Source organism: Anguilla rostrata, chromosome 2, assembly GCF_018555375.3.
Source record: "Anguilla rostrata isolate EN2019 chromosome 2, ASM1855537v3, whole genome shotgun sequence".
NCBI classification, from domain to species: Eukaryota; Metazoa; Chordata; class Actinopteri; order Anguilliformes; family Anguillidae; genus Anguilla; species Anguilla rostrata.
The window spans coordinates 11,819,911-11,837,464 of NC_057934.1; the positions used below are offsets into that span (position 1 = coordinate 11,819,911).

The following is a 17,554-nucleotide window of genomic DNA, read 5'->3' on the forward strand; positions in this document are numbered from 1 at the left end:
TTTTGTGTGTCAGTTTCAATTTTTAATTATAAAAAACACAAATAAGACTTTTTACATTTAAATGCATATGCTGTCAGTATCGCCAGTTATAATCTCTGCATTTATTATTACATATCAATACACATTTGACAAAATTCAAAAATTCTGTTCCATTAAGATTGGTGAACCACTCAACACAGAAAAAGGATACAACAGCTCTGAGAAAACAAATACTGAAAATTTTCATTATTCTGATTATTGATTATTCTTTTGTTTTTTAATTGACAAATTTTCATTACAGACATCAGCAAGGCATGATTACAGTTCCTCATATTCACCCGAGAAGGCATTTGGTTAACACTCAAGGCCACATATTTTAATTAGGTAACCAAAATAACAATATCCCAAATATTTAATTGTATTTAATAGAAAACATTACTTTCAAAAACTGATCTGAAGTGCTTCATGTGCAATCTTGAGTACAGTACATTCCCTCAACCCAATGAAATTTCAGATTGGGCAGACAAGCAGAACACATCTTGACGAATTCTCACAAAGATACTGCATCATTCGATTCAGAATGAAGTGCACATAAACATTGAAATGGACTTAATACGGACAGAATTAACGGTACAGGGCAAATTAAACTACGTCAATAACCATCTGGTTAACTGCCCATGTAACATGTAGGTCCTCCTCATTAAATATGGGGTTTGTTGTAAAAATATATATTTGGGTTTATTTTTCATAAAAAAGGCTTCTGTTCAGTCTATATCCCCAAAAATGATCACTATCTTGTTACAAACATACAGAATGGCCAGAAACTTTAAAGTATTTAGTGACAGGTCTAACATTTTATATGGGAAGACGAGCAGTGGGACATGGTAATCTGGCATCACTTTCTCTTAATTCAATTTGTGGATTTTCCAGTCAAATAAATGACACATTAGGCTTTACTTTTCATCATCCGAGATAAGTGCCAGCAAATTTCTTTTTTATGGTACCACTCTGATGTTGAAGTCATCTTTACTAGTAAAGTCAGTTCTTTGACAATCTTTTGGTGCAGTGTTGGTGGACACTGATAAAGTCATAAGTGGTTTTGCCGATAGTGGTCATAAAGGTTTTGCTAGTGAAGTACTCGTTATAAAAGCACAGCTGAGTTCAATGACAGTGTCACACACATAGTTTCACAGTTATCTGTTGAAAAGGTATACGGTATACTGTGACTCAACTAACTGTTCATGAGCATCAGGAATAGTGTTTCCAAAAAGTAACACTCTGGCTATAGCCAACTGGGTGACAGCCAACTGGATATCCAAATCTGCCCAAAACCTACACCATACAAGTGTTATGCAACTGCACTGAATTAGTGTTAACATCCACACATGGCATGGACACGAAAGACACAGAAGAACACAAAAATATATTATAAATATGCCATGACATTTCTTTCAAAATACCACGTACATTTGGATGAGCAAAGGAATTGTATGTCTGCAGCAGCAGCAGCAGCTTTTGGAAGGACAGTGAGGACTCTTTAAGCATCCCTTCTCTTTATAATGAGAGGACCCACATTATCACCAGTCTCTTCATTGTGTTTTGCGTGGGCACCATCGCAAAAAGGAAACTGTCAAAAAGCAAAGAAAACACAAATTTTGAAAAAAATTTCAAAAAACCAGAAAACCTACCTGAATGTTCAGATTTAATTTAATCTTTGCAAACTTTGCAATGTATGTTACTGGTGTTGACCACAAAGGACTGATATGGAATTCTTCCATACAATAGATACTCGGGTCTAATCACAAGTACAAAGTGCAAACAAGGCATGATGTAATACAGCTATGTTTTCTTAAATGATGTCATTTTACCTTCTTAGACCTCCAGCATCTGCAGTACACTGCTTTATCTCTCAGGTCCTCAATATCAAAGGCGTGCACTACTTTGGGGTTGTCCTTCTGCAGGTCCAAGTTCACCTTGGACTTGCTGCTCTTGTTCGTGGAGAAAAATGTCTTGTAGACTAGTACACTCACCGCTGCAGCACCAGCAGTCAAAGAAATGGCTGTTACCAATTCAGCTGTATCATGGGGAACAGAAGGATCCGTAGCAACTTGTTAGGTCTGATTCAATACAACCAAAGTCCTCCAGATTAATTAATAAACCAGTAAGAATGTATACAAACCCTGGGCAAACGTTATGGATTTATTCAGGCCTAATACATTTCTACAGATCTGAAAATTTCAATGAAAGCCAAAATATATAACAGAAACAGATAATAATTCATACTCGGTACAAAAAATGATTCTGTGGCTATGTTGCCAGTTATTCAGTCCAACTATATCGTGCATAACCCCTTTATTACTTGACAGTGTTTTAAAATGCAGTGAGAAACTCCGGGTATTTTTGTGAAAATCTTCTGCAAATCATCTAAGTACTTGTGTTTTCCCTTCCAGAATTCATTCTGATGAAGCTTTTCGAAAACACTTGTTACAAATCTGCTATCAATAAAAGGCTGTTAACCTCAAGTAGATCAACAAGCTAGAAATGCGGAAGATTGTAACCACTACATATAAGGCCGTCGTTCCAAGGTGAGAAGATGCGGATATATTATGGAGCAGCAGACTTTCCAAGAATTATAACGTTAGGATTCAGCTGAACCGAAAGTCCCCTTACCTTTCGAGAGGGTATTTGAGCACATGGCTGTTGATAGCTACTGTTCAATTTTGCTAGATCCACTTATTCTTGCAGTAACTTAAGGTCACTCTCTTCTAAAAATATCCGCATCACCGACGTATCACGTGACTTTATATGTGTGTTTCTCGTATGCGTCCTCTTTGATTATTGGTCCTAGCGTGTCACATGCGATGTATAAACAAATCGCTCATTTGCGGCAAGCTTTGTGACATACAAGAACGGAAGTTTTTTTTATATCAGTCCTGATTATGCCAATCAAACATGGCAGGTATTTTTCGTGTAAGCAACAGAAATGCTTATATCATACGATGATTAAAGATTGAATTCAATAGGGAAAACTGAATTTATTCTAACAGAATTATATATAAAATGTTATAGCAAGCTATTCAGTTTCATTACATAATTTATTCAAGCATGAACTGGGTTACATTTGTATTATAAAAATGTGATGCAACGAATTGTAAAATAAGCATACAAATGTATCCCCTTCTCTCACGATGCACTTTGGGGGAAAAAAAACAGGATATGTCAAAGCCCATGATAGTAACAGCTCATTTCTAGTCGCAGTGCTGTCACTTGGGGTTAGGATGCTGCTCGATGCATGCTGCAGCATTCTGCCTCAATCCAGGCACATTTTGCAATATCACTTGTTTCTAAAACACTGCTTGACGTCCTAAGATGCTCTGAACTAATATGTCAGGCATGTTTGGTTTTTTAAAATGGATACTATCGTGTTTTCCTGCCGATCCCTTATTGTTGGCTAAATGTATTTATAAACTAAACTGGCGAGTCCTGTGGACGTAGCGCCGTCTTCTAATATAGACAGGCACCGAAATACTTGCTTGCCTGTGAATGTAAAGGCTCGTTATGGTGTGAAGTGGTATTGGGAAAATCAATGTATTAGTATATATAAGCACATTCTAAAATAAGCTAAGTTATCGGATCAGCACACTTGTTAAAATACAAAGACAACTACCCACTTCGCTTCTTGCAACCTAAACTGGCTCCTGCCTCCCGCCCTTTCACGGTTCACTTCTGCACATACTCGTGCGTTCGCAGACGGGCTGATTTCAGGAAGTATGCACTAGGTCTGCGCAGATTCTGCAGAAAAACTGACCATGTTGCGCTGCTGATTGGTTCAGAGACAGGCCTGTGATCTGGTCTCAACGCAAGTGACGCGGGTGCAGCCATTGTTTACGGAACACAGTTATCCCGTCTTGTCGAGTCAGTAACCAATGAAAACGTGCACATTTACGCAGGTACCAATAGTAACTCTTTCTTGAGGCGGTTCGTAAGAGTTCAACCCAGGACTGGATCATAGTTATGCGCCTTATGGTAGTGTGGGGTAGAGGCGGGGCGGAGTGAAACAACTATCTATAGCAATAAAGTGGCTAGGCAATAAGCCCATGCATGGCTGATCTTTCAAACTAATTGTGACAAAATTATTTTCCACAAGCATGATTCCCTTGAATTTAATTTCTATCGGAGCCAACCTTTTAGCTAAACAAGTCGGTATTTTCTCAAGTTCTTCTTTTGCAAGGTACGTTAACTAGCATAGCGAAAAAAATCCTCGGGTTGCTGGTAGTCGGGCAAATAGCTAACGTAGCTAGCCATATAAGTTTAGATCTGGAGTTTGTCAGTCGTGCATCTGCAAGGTGCATTCATGTTTAGCTACTGCTAGCTAGCGTTACAGTCTTACTAACGAGCTACTCTTTACCGCTAGCTAAGCTTGCTACAGTTATTTCTGATCAGCTACTATAGAAGGCGTAGTGAATGTCATGCGAGTCTCCATTGTCAGTTGTTTTTTTTTTTTGACACCACTAAAAGCTAATTAAGCTACTTAAAATTGCTTGAATCCTACTGTGACCAGTGCTGGCATAAAATTGAAACTGGCTAGCTAAATTCAAAGATGGTCAGACAAAGCAGTCAAATTTATTTGCATGAGTCTAAGGCAAAACTGGAACTACACTGACCAACGACTGGTAACAGGAAATCAATGAGATTAATGAGGTATAATGGCAAAACTGGACTCAGCTAATGGTATTATAGCACTGCGCTTGATGGGTATCCGAAACTGTGATCTCTTGCATGTTTATTTTAGTTATATCAAATGCAAATGTGTGGCTCATAATGTTTATGTTTTGCAGATATATTGAAAACATGTTTGTTTATTGTTAAGGTGCACAGTGGCAGTGTGCAAAAGCTTCAGTACCACTTCGGCCCAGCGCCCCAAAAGGCCCCTTACGAGTTACATGAGATTCGTGAAACAGCAGCGTCCGCTCGTGGTCAGACAAAACCCAGGTGAACACAGAAACTCTGGTAGTTTAATTTTCATTCAGTTCAGTTCTTACACAGTTAGCTAATTGTTTTGCGTAAACTGAGTGCACATGAATTTACTCCAAATTCGTTTATCAAGTGTAGCTTATTTTGTACATTTAAAAGAACAAACATTCAAATCAGCACAAGTTGTTACAGTTTCACACGGATTTTATTCGTTGATTGAGTGTTCTGCTGTACCATTTTGTGTGTGTGCGTGTTTTCTTTCATAGATTTGAAACTCGTGGATATAGTGAAAAGGATTGCCCAGCATTGGAGAGCACTGTCACCAGAACAGAAACGGGTAAGACGTGCACTGGTAATGCTTTTGGCTTGTAAGCATTTTGGTTCCGTTTTGCTTATTTGGAGGTTCTGCAAAGTAAACTCAACATGGATTAACTTCTTTGATATACCAGCATATAAAACGAGTAAATGTTAACTCTCTTAGCTCTTTCAGCATGAGACAACTTGTTCTGAGCATAAAGCAACCTTTTTGGACATCATGTTTATAAATGTTGACATTGCAACTCACTGTTAGCAAGTTGAATTGACTGTATGTTTTGATAATGGCTTCTCTTTAAGCCTTTTACTTGTAATTAAGAGTAAAGCATGGTGTGTATAAGCATTAACTGCTCTGCTGGTAATTATTTATTGATACACCAATTTAGAAATGCACCCACTGGTGTAGCCCCCCACGGAGGAAAAAAGTAGCCTTCATATTTGATTTGAGTGACAGTTGTTTGGCTCCACTGTTGTTCTTTAAGCCTTTTGAGGAAGCCTCGCTGGCTGATCATGCGCAGTACAAAATGGACATAGAGCGGTACAAATCCCAGCTCACTCCAGCTCAGTCTGCAGCACTGAAGGAGGAGAGAAGGCAGAAAATGGCCAAAAGGAGGTCCATCAGGCACAAACGGGTGAGTAAAATACACTGGCCATTATTCCTACATGCACTATTACTGTGCGCTTAACGACAACCACTGCTGCTCTCATCTGTGATTTTGTTATGGAAGCCAGTAGTAGACCACATAGTGGAGGTTCTTCAGTGATAGAATTTATTTGCAGTTTGGCATCATATGCTTTGGGAAAACCTGGCGCTGCAAGTTCACTGTTTCGTTGATTTATTTTGCGGCAGAAATTTGTGTGGTTTTACATTAAGATATGAAAATGAATGTTGCATTAGCATGAATGCATGACGGTACATTCCGAGATTGTTTGAAAACGATTTTTGAAAGACAGTTTGTTGGATCTGGTTCCCTTGAATTTCCAGGAGCTCACGTTGCTGGGTAAGCCCAAACGGCCCAGGTCTGCTTTCAATATTTTCACGGCGGAGCATATTCCTCAAGCCAGAGGAACCACAATGCCGGTGAGACATTCCATCAGTGACAGTTGCATATAAGTGTTGTCACACTATGCTACACTGATAGAGAAAAGGATAAATACGCAAGGCCTCTTTGCATTGGGTGGGTTTCCTCAGGATTGTTCATTTTTTTTTACAGAACGATTTTATCGAGAATTTGACAAATATTCAGTTTTGTATTACATAAATACTGTGTATTATGTGAGATTTTAGTTTCAGCAAGCTGAACAGAAGTAATGTGGGTAATTGAGGCAGCCCAGGATTAAAAAAAAAATAAAGTATCACTTTCTGTCTTGTGTAATATGCAATGATATTTTCAGTTGGTGTTTTCGTTGTGATGTAAAGGTCTCAATACAGCTAGAACAACCACATGCATATGGCATTAGAGCCCCATATTGTAACACAAATTAACAAATTTGTTAAAACAGTTATCCATGCATTTTTATATCTTATTGACCTGCTTCCCCAAATGGCCCCTTTATTTGTGGAATCTGAACCATAAAATGTAGAATTCTTTGGGTTAAGTTTGGCCTTTGACTGTTGTTTAATCTGAAAAATCTTATTTCTTTACCAGGCAAAGTTGATATCAGTGACGGACGACTGGAAGAGACTGCACCTCTCACAGAAACAGGTGAGAGTCTAACTGACACCCTAAAAAACAAATTTGGCTATGAGTGATTGTTAATGCAATATATGCATGTCACAATCTTTCTTTTAAGGTCTACATTCAACTAGCTGAAGATGATCAAATCCGTTACAAAAATGAAATGAAGTCTTGGGAGGAGCACATGATAGAAATTGGACGAGAGGACGTTGTGCGGAGGAAAAATCTTGCACCGAGAAAGACCATCAGCACAAAAGGGGGCAAAAAGAAAACCAAAGTTAAATCTGCTAAAAGTAAAGTTGCGGTGAAGTCAACAAGTACTAAATCATCTGGCAGCATCAAAGAAAAAAAGACTAAAAAAACTGTGAAAAGGGCTGAAGAGTGAGTCTACTGAACTTTTCTGTCACGAAGGCAAGCTACTGACCGTCCTGAATAAAATTTCTCAGTCATGGGAAATTCTTTGAATAATGTACATTTGCTCTGGTGTTTATGTACTGGTTTCTGTCCACATTGTTCATGTGCATGCTCATCCAACTGTGCAGTCATTTTAAGTATTAAAGAAAACAAGTGGTACATGATTTTGATTTCATACAAATCGGATTTCTCAAAGTGCAAATGAAGAAAGTGGTCAGTGTATCCATAAACTCATTTCGATTATTGTACGCTGCCAAATAGTGTCGTCCATAATGTTTGGGACAAATACATTTTTTCTTTATTTGGCTCTGTACTCCACAATTTTAGATTTATCGGACTATTCTCAGGTGCCTGAGCTTTTAGGGTATTTTTATACATTTTGGTTTCACCATGTAGAGATTTCAGCACTTTTTATACATAAGCTCCCCCTCCCCCCTGTCAAAGGCTTGTCAAAGCATCACAAAATATGCTCAACACCTTATGTCTATGGGTCACAGATTTCAGAGTCATTACTGGTAAAGGATATGTGACAACGTATTAAACATGCCTACTTAAATTTACTTAATATTAATATGTCCCAAGCATTACAGTATTATGCTCGGAAATGGGGGACTATGTATAAAAACTGCTGTAATTTCTACATGGTGAAAGTAAAATGTATAAAAAATACTCTTTAATAAAAGCTGAGAATATGCACTTCACATTGGTAACAATTGTTTGATTATAAATCAAAAATTTGGGAGTTAAGGGCCAAAAAAAAAAAATGTCTTTGTCCCAAATGTTATGGCGGGCACTGCATGTAGTCAAATAGCCACGCATTAAACAACTAGGCTACAAAAATATATAGACATTAAAGGCAATCTATGCAGTTTTTTTAGCCTTGCTCTTGTACTGTGTAAGTCTCATCCATCCTCAAAGCTGCCCACTCATCTCTGCTGAGGGAAAGAAACATCTTTGAGCAGAGCAAGTGTCGCTAGCAGGATAGCTAGAGGTAACGTTGCTTACACGTCCAACAGAAATCATGGCAACTCCACATTGCTTTTGTGGAAAAGCAATTCCAAGGTTGACTCTGGTTTTTGAACAAGCCCTGTCAGCTTGTTGTTTTTCTTCGCTGTACTTGTGCTTCTTCACCTCCACCACTTTTAGCTAGCTAGCTGAAATCTGATCCTACTCCACTGGCTTTGTAGCCACTCCCACACCTCCCCACAAAAAAAGTGTGTCACGCACAGAAACGTCCCAAACACATCTAAAGAAATACAGGCAGAGGATCATGGATTCAGCAAATTTGTGCCTGCCATAGATGACTGAGCATGGTTATTTTATAATATTTTCAAGGTCAAAATCCTGCATAGTATGCCTTTAACATGAGTTAAGTATACATTAATAGAATGTTTTGTAGTGATTTTCAAGCTAAAATGAATTCCATGTTTTGTATTGTAGTTTTGTAGTTTTAATAAACATTTACAAACATTTTTTCTATAACAAATCAGCAACATTGTCAAATTTTTTGAAACATACACAAGTACTAGCAAGTCCTTACCCCATGCTGTGTGCTGGAGTTCATGTAACAATACTTACACTTACAAAATTACATAAAAGATGCTATTCACAAAGTATTACGTTCTGCTAAGCAGTGACCTAGTTAAGAATTCCCTGAACGCGTGTTTGGGGGAAGCTTGACTTCCTGCAGAAGTGCTTCGAAGTCTGGAGAGCACACCAGCTTGTGCTTCACATTTCCCAGAACGCTCATATCTCCGGCGAGACCTTCAGATAACCGGACAGATACAAGTTGCTGGAAACATGAACAGACAGTAAGTTACTTCCCATTTGCAGCAAATGATTCATATGCTGTGGCATACATGGTTTCTACTTATGAAACACTAAACCCCCCCCCCCACATACCACACACACACACGGTTTTTCACAAAGAAGCATGACAGTTGAAAAGGGATTAGCACTGTATTGAAGGTCAGAGTGAAATCACAAAAGGAGAGGTGCTTTTTGCACATGCTATACCTGCAGGAAAGAAAACGCAGCTCCTTCTGAAACATCCATTATGATTTCCCCCAAGGCCAGTTGGACTCTTCCAGATTTTCTGATCTGGAGTTTCCCTATCAGTCCCTCTGAGAAATCCGATAGGACGGGAGCGGTTTCTTTAGCCACGGGCTCCTGTGAAAGTATCCCAGCATAAGAATTTGTTATTTCCTCTGATATGTTGAAGGTGGAAAAATGGACTGACATTTGGTTTAACAACATATACAACTTCAATATTCTGGAACACTTTTAACATTACTCTGAAATACCATGAAATATAAAAAAATAAAGAGAATTATAACATAAGGAACTAACTCGTGTTTTAATGAGAGACTGCCGCTTTTCTTCTGGTTTGGTGTCTTTCTTAGGAAGTTTTTCGGCGTTCGATTCCAGCTGGCCAGGGAGGGTGTCTGGCAGCTGGATGAAGAGCAGCTCTTCCTTCTCGGAAATGGTGAGCTGCTGGAAGAGTTCTGCCACAGTTGGCTGTTGAGGGTTCAAAGCCCCTTTCGCGAGCCGAGAGCCCCTCTGTGGCAGCACTATGGGTGCCGCCGAACTTGCACGATCACCCACCGTTTCTTCTTTCACTGCAAAGCAAAGGAGAAATAGCAACTTACGTATTGCATACGAAGTTATAGTTCATCACCAGTATATCCAATTAATTCGGTTCTCTTTATTGGAATGTGATCACTTATTCAGAGGAAATGACAATAGTGCATATATTAGTGTTATGTTCTGTAGCTGGTAGGTGACACATTCTCTTGCATCGTGAATCCTTTTTTTGTTTGGTGTCTGTGACAACCAGCTTGTAACATACCTTGCCTAGGATAACTATATACTGTATGGTGTTCTTAACCTTGTTCATCCGACTTACCATGGATGGCTGTGTCACCTGTGAAAAACTCGCTTGATTGGTAGAGTGGAAGTTGAATTGGTCGGTTTCTTGCATCATTTTTCAAACCTGGGTCATCCAAAAACTAAAAACCAACACAAGTGTCAAATTGGTTTTAAGCTACCACATTATTGCTTATTCTGCCTGTAACCAAACTAATGTCAGCTATGTGGTAACCTCATGATGACCAGAACATGATCATGAAATGCCAAACTGAGTGATTGGCTTTAGTCTGTAGGAGTACACAATAATGATATATAAGTGTTCAGAGGAAGCTTGTCTAATCTGACCAAAGTGTGCCATTGTATTCCTCTACAACTAAATGCATTTTTACAACTGAGCCTTATGGGTGTTATCTTGCTCAAACCTACATCATCCCGTTGAAGCTTCTGAAGAATCTCGTTATCGTCATCTTCGGCGACACGCTTCTCTTTTTTAATACATTTTAAAACCGGTGATTGTCCATACTCGCTCTGTTCTGCACTATCCCAGCTCCCTGAGGAAGGTGAGAGAGTTGTCAGGACACGTACATCACAATGTCAATACTGGACATGTATTCCAAAGCGGGAAACGTGACTGCTGGTAAAGAGATTCTTTACCTGTTTTCTTAATGGTGTCAGCCGGGCCCTGCTCAAATATGGAGTGTGACTGAATGGTCTGGGGCCGCTCTCTCCTCCTTCCTCTGACCTCCCTGTGCTTCTCCTCTTTTTCTTTCTTCTCTCTTTTTGGAACATTGTGAGCTTCATCCTTTAGTCTCCAGATAAAAATAAACATGTCAATAAAATTCACCAAATTATGAAAAGCATATTGGTAAAGAAAGAAATGCAATAAAAATAAAATAAATAAAAAAACATTTTCCCCCCCATGTTAAAGTCATACATGCCAGTTATTAACACAGTTTCTTTATCAGACATTTATCCAGGCATGGGCCCCATTCAATTATTGTATTTATTTTATTATTTTTTTGATGCAGTAGTGAAATATGTAAATTAATGTAATGCTTGATTACAGAGAATACACTTACTCGTCTTTAGACTTCCGAACCGAATGCACATTCGGAATGAAAGTTTTCTGCAAGAAATCGGGGGAAAATTAATAACATATTTTAGAAACCTTGGAGACATACACAGTCATTTTCCAAGACTAAGCACGAAACTTGCCAGATAACTGTCGAGTCCAATACCTCTCATTTGAGACCCTAACATACGAGCTAATGCTTATATCTGCAGGCACAATTACCTGGCCTGAATATTTGTTGAGCTTATTTGCCATATATTTTACAGAGGTGTATGTTTTTTTAAAAAATAATCTTTTGTTCCCCTTTACCCTATATGATTAATGTTCTATGAATACACATGTATTGGCTCTGTGGGCTAGATCTTAAACTGCTGTGCAGCTTTATAGCTTGCATACCTGTGTTCCAGAGGTTTGTATGCTCTATGACTATGGCAAGGCACAAAGAAACACCTCCAGTCATATGAGGGCATTCTCGTTTGTTATTCTAGTTCTGTTAATTTGGGCAGTAGTATGTTTGTCAATCACTGATTATACAAGATTGGAGATTTAGGTTTTATTGCTGTGGTGGTACGTGTTGGTAATCTATCAGGAGAAAGTGAAGGTGATTTAAAATTGTGTCAATATGGGAGTGGAGTACAATTTGTAAAACGTGCACTGGATGTTTTGCCAACATATATGGCAGTAAGTTAGTAGCATATATGCAGTATGCAATAGTTGTTAAAAAAATGTCATTTTGCAACGGAAACTTCTTTCCTCTAACCTATCTGTAATTTTTTTGCGTATACCAAAATCTGGATGAAAATCTCACCTTCTTAAACCCACCCAGTGTAAGGTCTCTGGAGCGCAGAGAGCTCAGTCGTCCCGGAGGGGGCGGAGGATTCAGGGACACTCGTCCCGGCAAACTTCTGCCCAGAGCAAAGCATTGTCTGGAGTCTGACGTCCCCGGAGTGTTTCCTGGGTTATCACACTCGTGCTGGTCAGACATTCTGAAAAGAAAAAAACTGAAACATTAGCAGAATCACATTTCAGGATGTTAACATTTAATTAGTGTATGAAAATATTAGATTATACGACCTACAATTCGCATATGAGAAAATTATTTCAGTTTTAAGACAAAGAGTTTGTGAATCGAAGCTGTATCCCGAGACTCCATAGGCTAAATAAAGCACTTTGGAATCGGTCACAGGGGTTAGAAAAGGGACAATATTTTAAATCGCGCACCTCCAGTCCATATGCAAGAGCCTCCATTTTGTAGAATTGCAAGACGAGTTGCATCCCTAGAACTTGCCGCTAATACAATAGCTCCAGCTTGGTTCGATTATGCATTTATTTGACCTTACACAAACCATGCGTTATACCCGAATGCATGCATTATTGCTATTCACATTATGTCATTTTTTGTTATCTAACACAACAAAGACGCACAACTTCCTGCTGGGTGCTACGTCGGTCTACGTCAAATGGCAATGTCACGTGTTCTAAACTCACACTGCTGGTGATGCATTCTAATCTAGAACCATTCAGCAAGCAATTGCAATTTACCAAATGTCATATTCAGAAGAGGCGATTAATCGACATAGCATATAGTAGCCTATTTATCTAGCTATAATGTTTACGTCCTATGGCTGTAGGTATACATTAGGTCATTGTAACGTTTCTTTATCCGTAGTTAATTTTAATGTGGCCACAAGGTGACGGTGTTTAACAAGCTTGAAACGGTCGAGAATCAGTGCTCTACTAGAGTAGAACTGTATCGGCGAGATATTTTCGTAGAAAATACATTTGTAATATGTTGCCTTTTCATCTTCCATTACAAGCGAATTTGCTGCCATGACCTTTATATTCGAATCAATTTGGATTGGTTCATCCATATGTTTCATTCATGAAAAAACAGGTAGTGCAGCTGTTTTATAAGAGAACAATGGACAAAAAATAAAACAAAATTATGCATACGTGCAGTATTATGAAACGCCCAGAAGTGGCCCAGTCAGCAAGGGGCTAGCCTACACATAACCGGTTCTGGCCAAGGGCTTTGCCAACAATGGCAATTATGACCACTATGACCAAGTTCACAGAGGGGTAATTGATTGGCACCATCTCACCAGGGACAGGGTTTAACCACTGCATTGGCTCCTTGCAGTGATGGGCCAAGTGTCCATATGTTGCCAGTATTTATGGCACATACATCTCAACTCTCGTAAGTTCTAGTTGTTGTGTGCTATTGTGTGGCCAGTGATGTGTAAAATAGTCCTTGTAGGTGGGTGCATTGGGGAACTGTGCACTCTTCAGCTTCACTGCTTCTTTCATGGGTGTGGGTGCTGGTCACTTGAGGCACAATTGCTGATTCTACATTGGGAAGGGAAAAGGGAGGGAAATTATTGCAAAAATAGAAGAAGAAGTTGATCTACAGTAATCCACAATATATGGGAAGTATCACGGTATTACAGTACATCACTACCATCTTCTCCTAGATAATTGTATGAGGGTTGCTTACGAATTGGCTCTTCCTGTTTAATATCCTAGCAGTCTTGCTCACCAACTGCTATGGGCCATGGGTCTCTCTAAATGTCTGTAACTTTATCAAGTAGGGACACTATTCAAACACCCCTACATTGACCTACTCCAGGCCTTGGATTCCGCCTTTTAATCAGAATCAAAATCAGGACTTTACTGGCCAATGTTTTTATGCAGAACCAGGAATTTGACTTGGTAAATCAGTTGCTCTCTGCATAACAGTCAATACAAAGATGAGCCAAAGTGGAAAAATAAAAATGCAGAACCACTTGCCAGCTTGAGTCACTCTCCTGGCTAAAGATTTTGGATCACATATGTTACAATGTCCACAGTCTATTTGTTAGCATATGATTTTAATTGTTTGTTTAAATTATTATTAATAGAATGGTGTATGAAAATGTTCTGCCAGTTCTGACAAGATACATGGTTGAATAGCCAAAAGAATGAGGGGGGAAAAAATAACTAAATCCATTTTAAAAGCCTGTTAAGAAAGAAATCCATAGTCAACTGTTGCACTGATATATTATTTCCCCACAATAGTATATTTAAAGTAGACAAATCTCTGTTTTTTTTTTCTTCCACAGTGACTTTGCAAATGCATGTTGCCCAGCGGTTCACAAGCGTAGGCCTATAAAATAGAAAAGCTTGATTGATCATTCATGATGTTTAAGCGCGTGTCAAAACGCACGTTTGTTAACGGCACTGATTACTTTGTGAGTAGAGATGTAAATAAATGCACCTTGGTGACTGCGCATTGCTCGTGAAATTGGTTGTGCTTCAGCCCACAGCTTGTGAGCAAAACGTCTGCTGATCATTAGCGACAGAAGACAGGGATTTGGGAGGGGTGTGGGGGGAGCAAGTTTGACACATGTGAGAATCCCCGAAGCAGTTGGGATGCGTCCGCATACTTGAATTTTCAGTTGGTTAAACTAGTGGAGTAGGGTTTTAAGGGCGGCGCTTTGCAGATGGAGAAAAGTGTAAACCCTAAAGGAAATTGTGTAAGGCAGTAAAAAACAATGAGCCCCACTCGCTTAGTTCCAGCGACAGGAGTGCGGTATGCGTATGATTAATTTTGAAGTATAGTGAAGTTTAAAGTCAGTGCGAGGCACTGGGGCTACTCTTAGCGGCGTTCTGTAGGCGCAATGGCTGCTCAATGCGACTCTTTGACCGGATACCTGCAACAATCGGACCCGGGCTCAAACAGCGAACGTAGCACTGACTCCCCTTTGCCCGTTTCTGAGGATGACTCCAGTGGACCACCCGCCCCGCCAGACCCGGAGTGGACAGAGGAGAGATTTCGCGTGGATCGCAAGAAACTGGAAGTTATGCTATTAGGTAAATTAAATAAATAAATAAAAACTGTCTTTGATTTCCAAAATGGTCGTGGAAAATTTGACCAGTTTCCATTGTGAGGTCAGAATAAAGTGTTTCACCAACTTATCAAAGTTAAGTTGGCGAACTTTTTGAGACATTGTGTGCTATAGCCTTGGGGGGAAATCGAATAGAATGTTGGTTTACAGACTGTTATCCGATCCGTTAGTTTTAAACAATGCCTGCAGAATCGCAGTTTTTCTAAATGCACTGAGTTACTCCAACTTCAGCGGTGTTGACTTTTTTTTTATTTCCTTGAAGACTTAGCCCGATCGGTTACTGTAGCTTACTTGCTACCCAGCTAGCGCCTGAAGCTTCAGGCAAAAAATGCTGTGCTTACTCTCCAGCGTAAACGTGTAGTCAAATTCTGATCAAAACTGATACATTGGATAGGCCTATTGTGCAGACATGGGTGTCTCCCAGTTTAGGAGATGCTTTGTGTGGATTTCTGGGTTTTATTCTGTTGATTCATTTTAAATTATTGGCAGTTGTCTGATTTTGTGAACTTCGGTTAATGCAGCATGTTCGATACGGATCGCACAGCTTCAGGGGAAGTCTGGCTGTCATACACATATACTCCTTCCGTCGTAAGCTGTAGTAGGGTACTATTGCTGTAACCTTGCTTTTATAACTCATGGAAAAATTGTTGGTCTTTAGTCGACACTGATTTAAAACAAGTAAGTCCAATATTAGCTGCCGACTACTCAGATAGCTTGCAATTGATAGGCAACTTGAATTATTGAATGGATGCAGGCAGCTGATGTTGCTTTCAGATATAACTAAATGCAATGTAGCATCCTTTTACTTTGAAAACAGGCGCTTCATTGTAGCAACATAATATTTGTTAGACTGTCTCCATGGAATAGGAATTTAGGAAAATCAATTTCATGGTCTTTTTTGTCCATTAGCCTACATTTTATGGGCTCCTTCTTGCTTGGTATTATTCTGTTGTCATCTCTTCCTAAAACCTTCTTCCTAAATTGACAGATGTTGTATCAAAAAATGCTTTTAAACCGAATGGATCAAGTTTTCTATTTTAAAAGAATGCCAAACTTATGTTTTTCCTAGCTCAAGGTCTTTGGTTGTACACTTTCATTGAAATGTTTTTAAAATCAAAGGCTACATTTTCAACATGAAAAACATAAGCTATGATGTCAACAGGTGACTGTTGGATACCCATGTCTGCTTGTCTCATCTAGTATTTGTCCTGTCATCTTCATGTCTCATCTAGGCTATATGTGAGAGGTTGGTTCATGCAGACCTGTTTAGGTAATTAGCACTGACTACAGTTGTGCTTTTCACATGTTTTATTTATTTATTTATTTTCTTTTTGCCTTTCCAACTTTGGTAGGTCTGTAAGTTTAAAAGATTGTAGTGCTAATCAGTGACCTTTTGCCCTTCATCTATACTAGACGGAGAGCCTTGTGTGCATTAACTATCAGATTATGTAAAACATACTTAATATGTGACAAATTAATCTAAATCACGACCAATAGAGGTCAGTGTTGAATTTATAGAACACCATTCCCATTTGTCTTCACAAGCAATGGCAGCTTTTGAAGGATAGTCAGGTTGTCTCTGGTAGGTGTGGCAACACAGGGCACAGTAATGTGCCTTGATATTTTGTTTATTGTTTATTTGTTAGGATCCCCATTAGCTGTGCCCAAAAGCACAGCTAGTCTTCCTGGGGTCCACATTTAAAAACATACATTAAACATTACAGTCCACACAAATGGCAAACCTAAGACATTTTAACACCATTTATAATGTGCATGCTCATAACTTGTTTTGTATCTGATAAAAATCACCCCATTAAAAAATGTAGCTTTTGTTTTTGTGGAGCAATGATTAAAAAAAAAAGTTTATGACCAAAAGTTAGGAATATACAGAATAAATATCTGTATCTTTATAAAAATAAATATCTTTATTTCAAAATCTGCAACTGCGAACCTTAAAGCAGCATTTAAGTGTGAAAATTATGCTATCCGTGGATGACTGGATTGCAGAAAAACAAACTGGAGTTTGCCTTGTGGCGCAAATGTCCATTAAAATTGTGTAGATATTTTTGTTAGGAAAACGCAGTTGTTGTTTTTGACAGCCCTTTGGGGAGGCTATGAAAGTTCCCCAGCTTTGACGGGCTCTGTCGTAATCCTTTGGCCGTATCTTTGTGCATTCCTTTGCATGTCTCCATACTGTGGGTGGATCCATGCTGGGAATTAGGAGCTGACCTCAGTTTTGTTTCAGATGCCAATTTGTTTTTAGATGATCTGTTTAAGTGGCTAGCAGTCAGCCTAGGTGTCAGCAGTTCTTTTGTTTTTTATTTGGAACTGACTTCTTTAGCCAGTATTGTGCATCCTGTGTTATGGTG

At 39.0% G+C, this 17,554-nt stretch overlaps 4 protein-coding genes across 6 annotated transcripts in view; 2 read left to right on the forward strand and 2 right to left on the reverse strand.

Annotated features, from left to right (window-relative positions):
* LOC135246628 (CDGSH iron-sulfur domain-containing protein 1-like) lies at positions 1–2,809 on the reverse strand. The gene is made up of 3 exons (XM_064319995.1): positions 2,650–2,809; positions 1,848–2,053; positions 1–1,606 (listed from the first exon to the last, which is right to left on the reverse strand). Exons 1-3 carry the CDS (start codon positions 2,672–2,674, stop codon positions 1,517–1,519), a joined length of 321 nt encoding a protein of 106 aa, XP_064176065.1. The 5' UTR covers positions 2,675–2,809; the 3' UTR covers positions 1–1,516.
* Positions 2,810–3,937: 1,128 nt separating this feature from the next.
* tfam (transcription factor A, mitochondrial) lies at positions 3,938–7,520 on the forward strand. 2 transcript variants are annotated; one of them, XM_064319990.1, is made up of 7 exons: positions 3,938–4,210; positions 4,850–4,971; positions 5,220–5,290; positions 5,751–5,900; positions 6,254–6,349; positions 6,918–6,974; positions 7,063–7,520. In XM_064319990.1, the coding sequence occupies exons 1-7, from the start codon at positions 4,128–4,130 to the stop codon at positions 7,330–7,332; spliced, it is 849 nt and encodes a 282-aa protein (XP_064176060.1). In that variant the 5' UTR covers positions 3,938–4,127; the 3' UTR covers positions 7,333–7,520. The 2 variants fall into 2 exon arrangements, with proteins under 2 accessions (XP_064176060.1, XP_064176063.1); XM_064319993.1 differs by lacking the exon at positions 3,938–4,210 and adding an exon at positions 4,329–4,680.
* A 937-nt stretch (positions 7,521–8,457) lies between these two features.
* Positions 8,458–12,771, reverse strand: zgc:171971 (uncharacterized protein LOC569690 homolog). 2 transcript variants are annotated; one of them, XM_064319985.1, is made up of 9 exons: positions 12,523–12,771; positions 12,110–12,287; positions 11,309–11,355; positions 10,884–11,038; positions 10,656–10,780; positions 10,267–10,369; positions 9,711–9,979; positions 9,378–9,530; positions 8,458–9,153 (listed from the first exon to the last, which is right to left on the reverse strand). In XM_064319985.1, exons 1-9 carry the CDS (start codon positions 12,531–12,533, stop codon positions 9,004–9,006), a joined length of 1,191 nt encoding a protein of 396 aa, XP_064176055.1. In that variant the 5' UTR covers positions 12,534–12,771; the 3' UTR covers positions 8,458–9,003. The 2 variants fall into 2 exon arrangements, with proteins under 2 accessions (XP_064176055.1, XP_064176056.1); XM_064319986.1 differs by lacking the exon at positions 12,523–12,771 and adding an exon at positions 12,380–12,519.
* Positions 12,772–14,600: 1,829 nt separating this feature from the next.
* The window catches only part of LOC135246642 (protein bicaudal C homolog 1-like), a 70,231-nt gene continuing 67,277 nt past the window's right edge, over positions 14,601–17,554 (forward strand). Inside the window, exon 1 of the mRNA XM_064320000.1 lies at positions 14,601–15,150. Within this exon, the coding sequence (XP_064176070.1) occupies positions 14,958–15,150 (193 nt within the window). The 5' untranslated portion in view covers positions 14,601–14,957. The remainder of the gene's footprint in view (positions 15,151–17,554) is intronic.

What these genes read in the sequence shown, in the direction of transcription:
- LOC135246628 (XM_064319995.1), bottom strand. Translation starts at nt 2,674, where the DNA reads ATGTGCTCAAATACCCTCTCGAAAG. An exon ending in CTCAAATACCCTCTCGAAAG is followed by an intron (nt 2,054 to 2,649) that starts GTAAGGGGACTT and finishes CCCATGATACAG; the next exon opens with CTGAATTGGTAACAGCCATT. An exon ending in GATGCTGGAGGTCTAAGAAG is followed by an intron (nt 1,607 to 1,847) that starts GTAAAATGACAT and finishes GCTTTTTGACAG; the next exon opens with TTTCCTTTTTGCGATGGTGC.
- tfam (XM_064319990.1), top strand. Translation starts at nt 4,128, where the DNA reads ATGATTCCCTTGAATTTAATTTCTATCGGAGCCAACCTTTTAGCTAAA. An exon ending in GGTCCATCAGGCACAAACGG is followed by an intron (nt 5,901 to 6,253) that starts GTGAGTAAAATA and finishes TTGAATTTCCAG; the next exon opens with GAGCTCACGTTGCTGGGTAA. An exon ending in TGCACCTCTCACAGAAACAG is followed by an intron (nt 6,975 to 7,062) that starts GTGAGAGTCTAA and finishes CTTTCTTTTAAG; the next exon opens with GTCTACATTCAACTAGCTGA.
- zgc:171971 (XM_064319985.1), bottom strand. An exon ending in CACTGGGTGGGTTTAAGAAG is followed by an intron (nt 11,356 to 12,109) that starts GTGAGATTTTCA and finishes GATTTCTTGCAG; the next exon opens with AAAACTTTCATTCCGAATGT. An exon ending in TGACACCATTAAGAAAACAG is followed by an intron (nt 10,781 to 10,883) that starts GTAAAGAATCTC and finishes CACCTTCCTCAG; the next exon opens with GGAGCTGGGATAGTGCAGAA.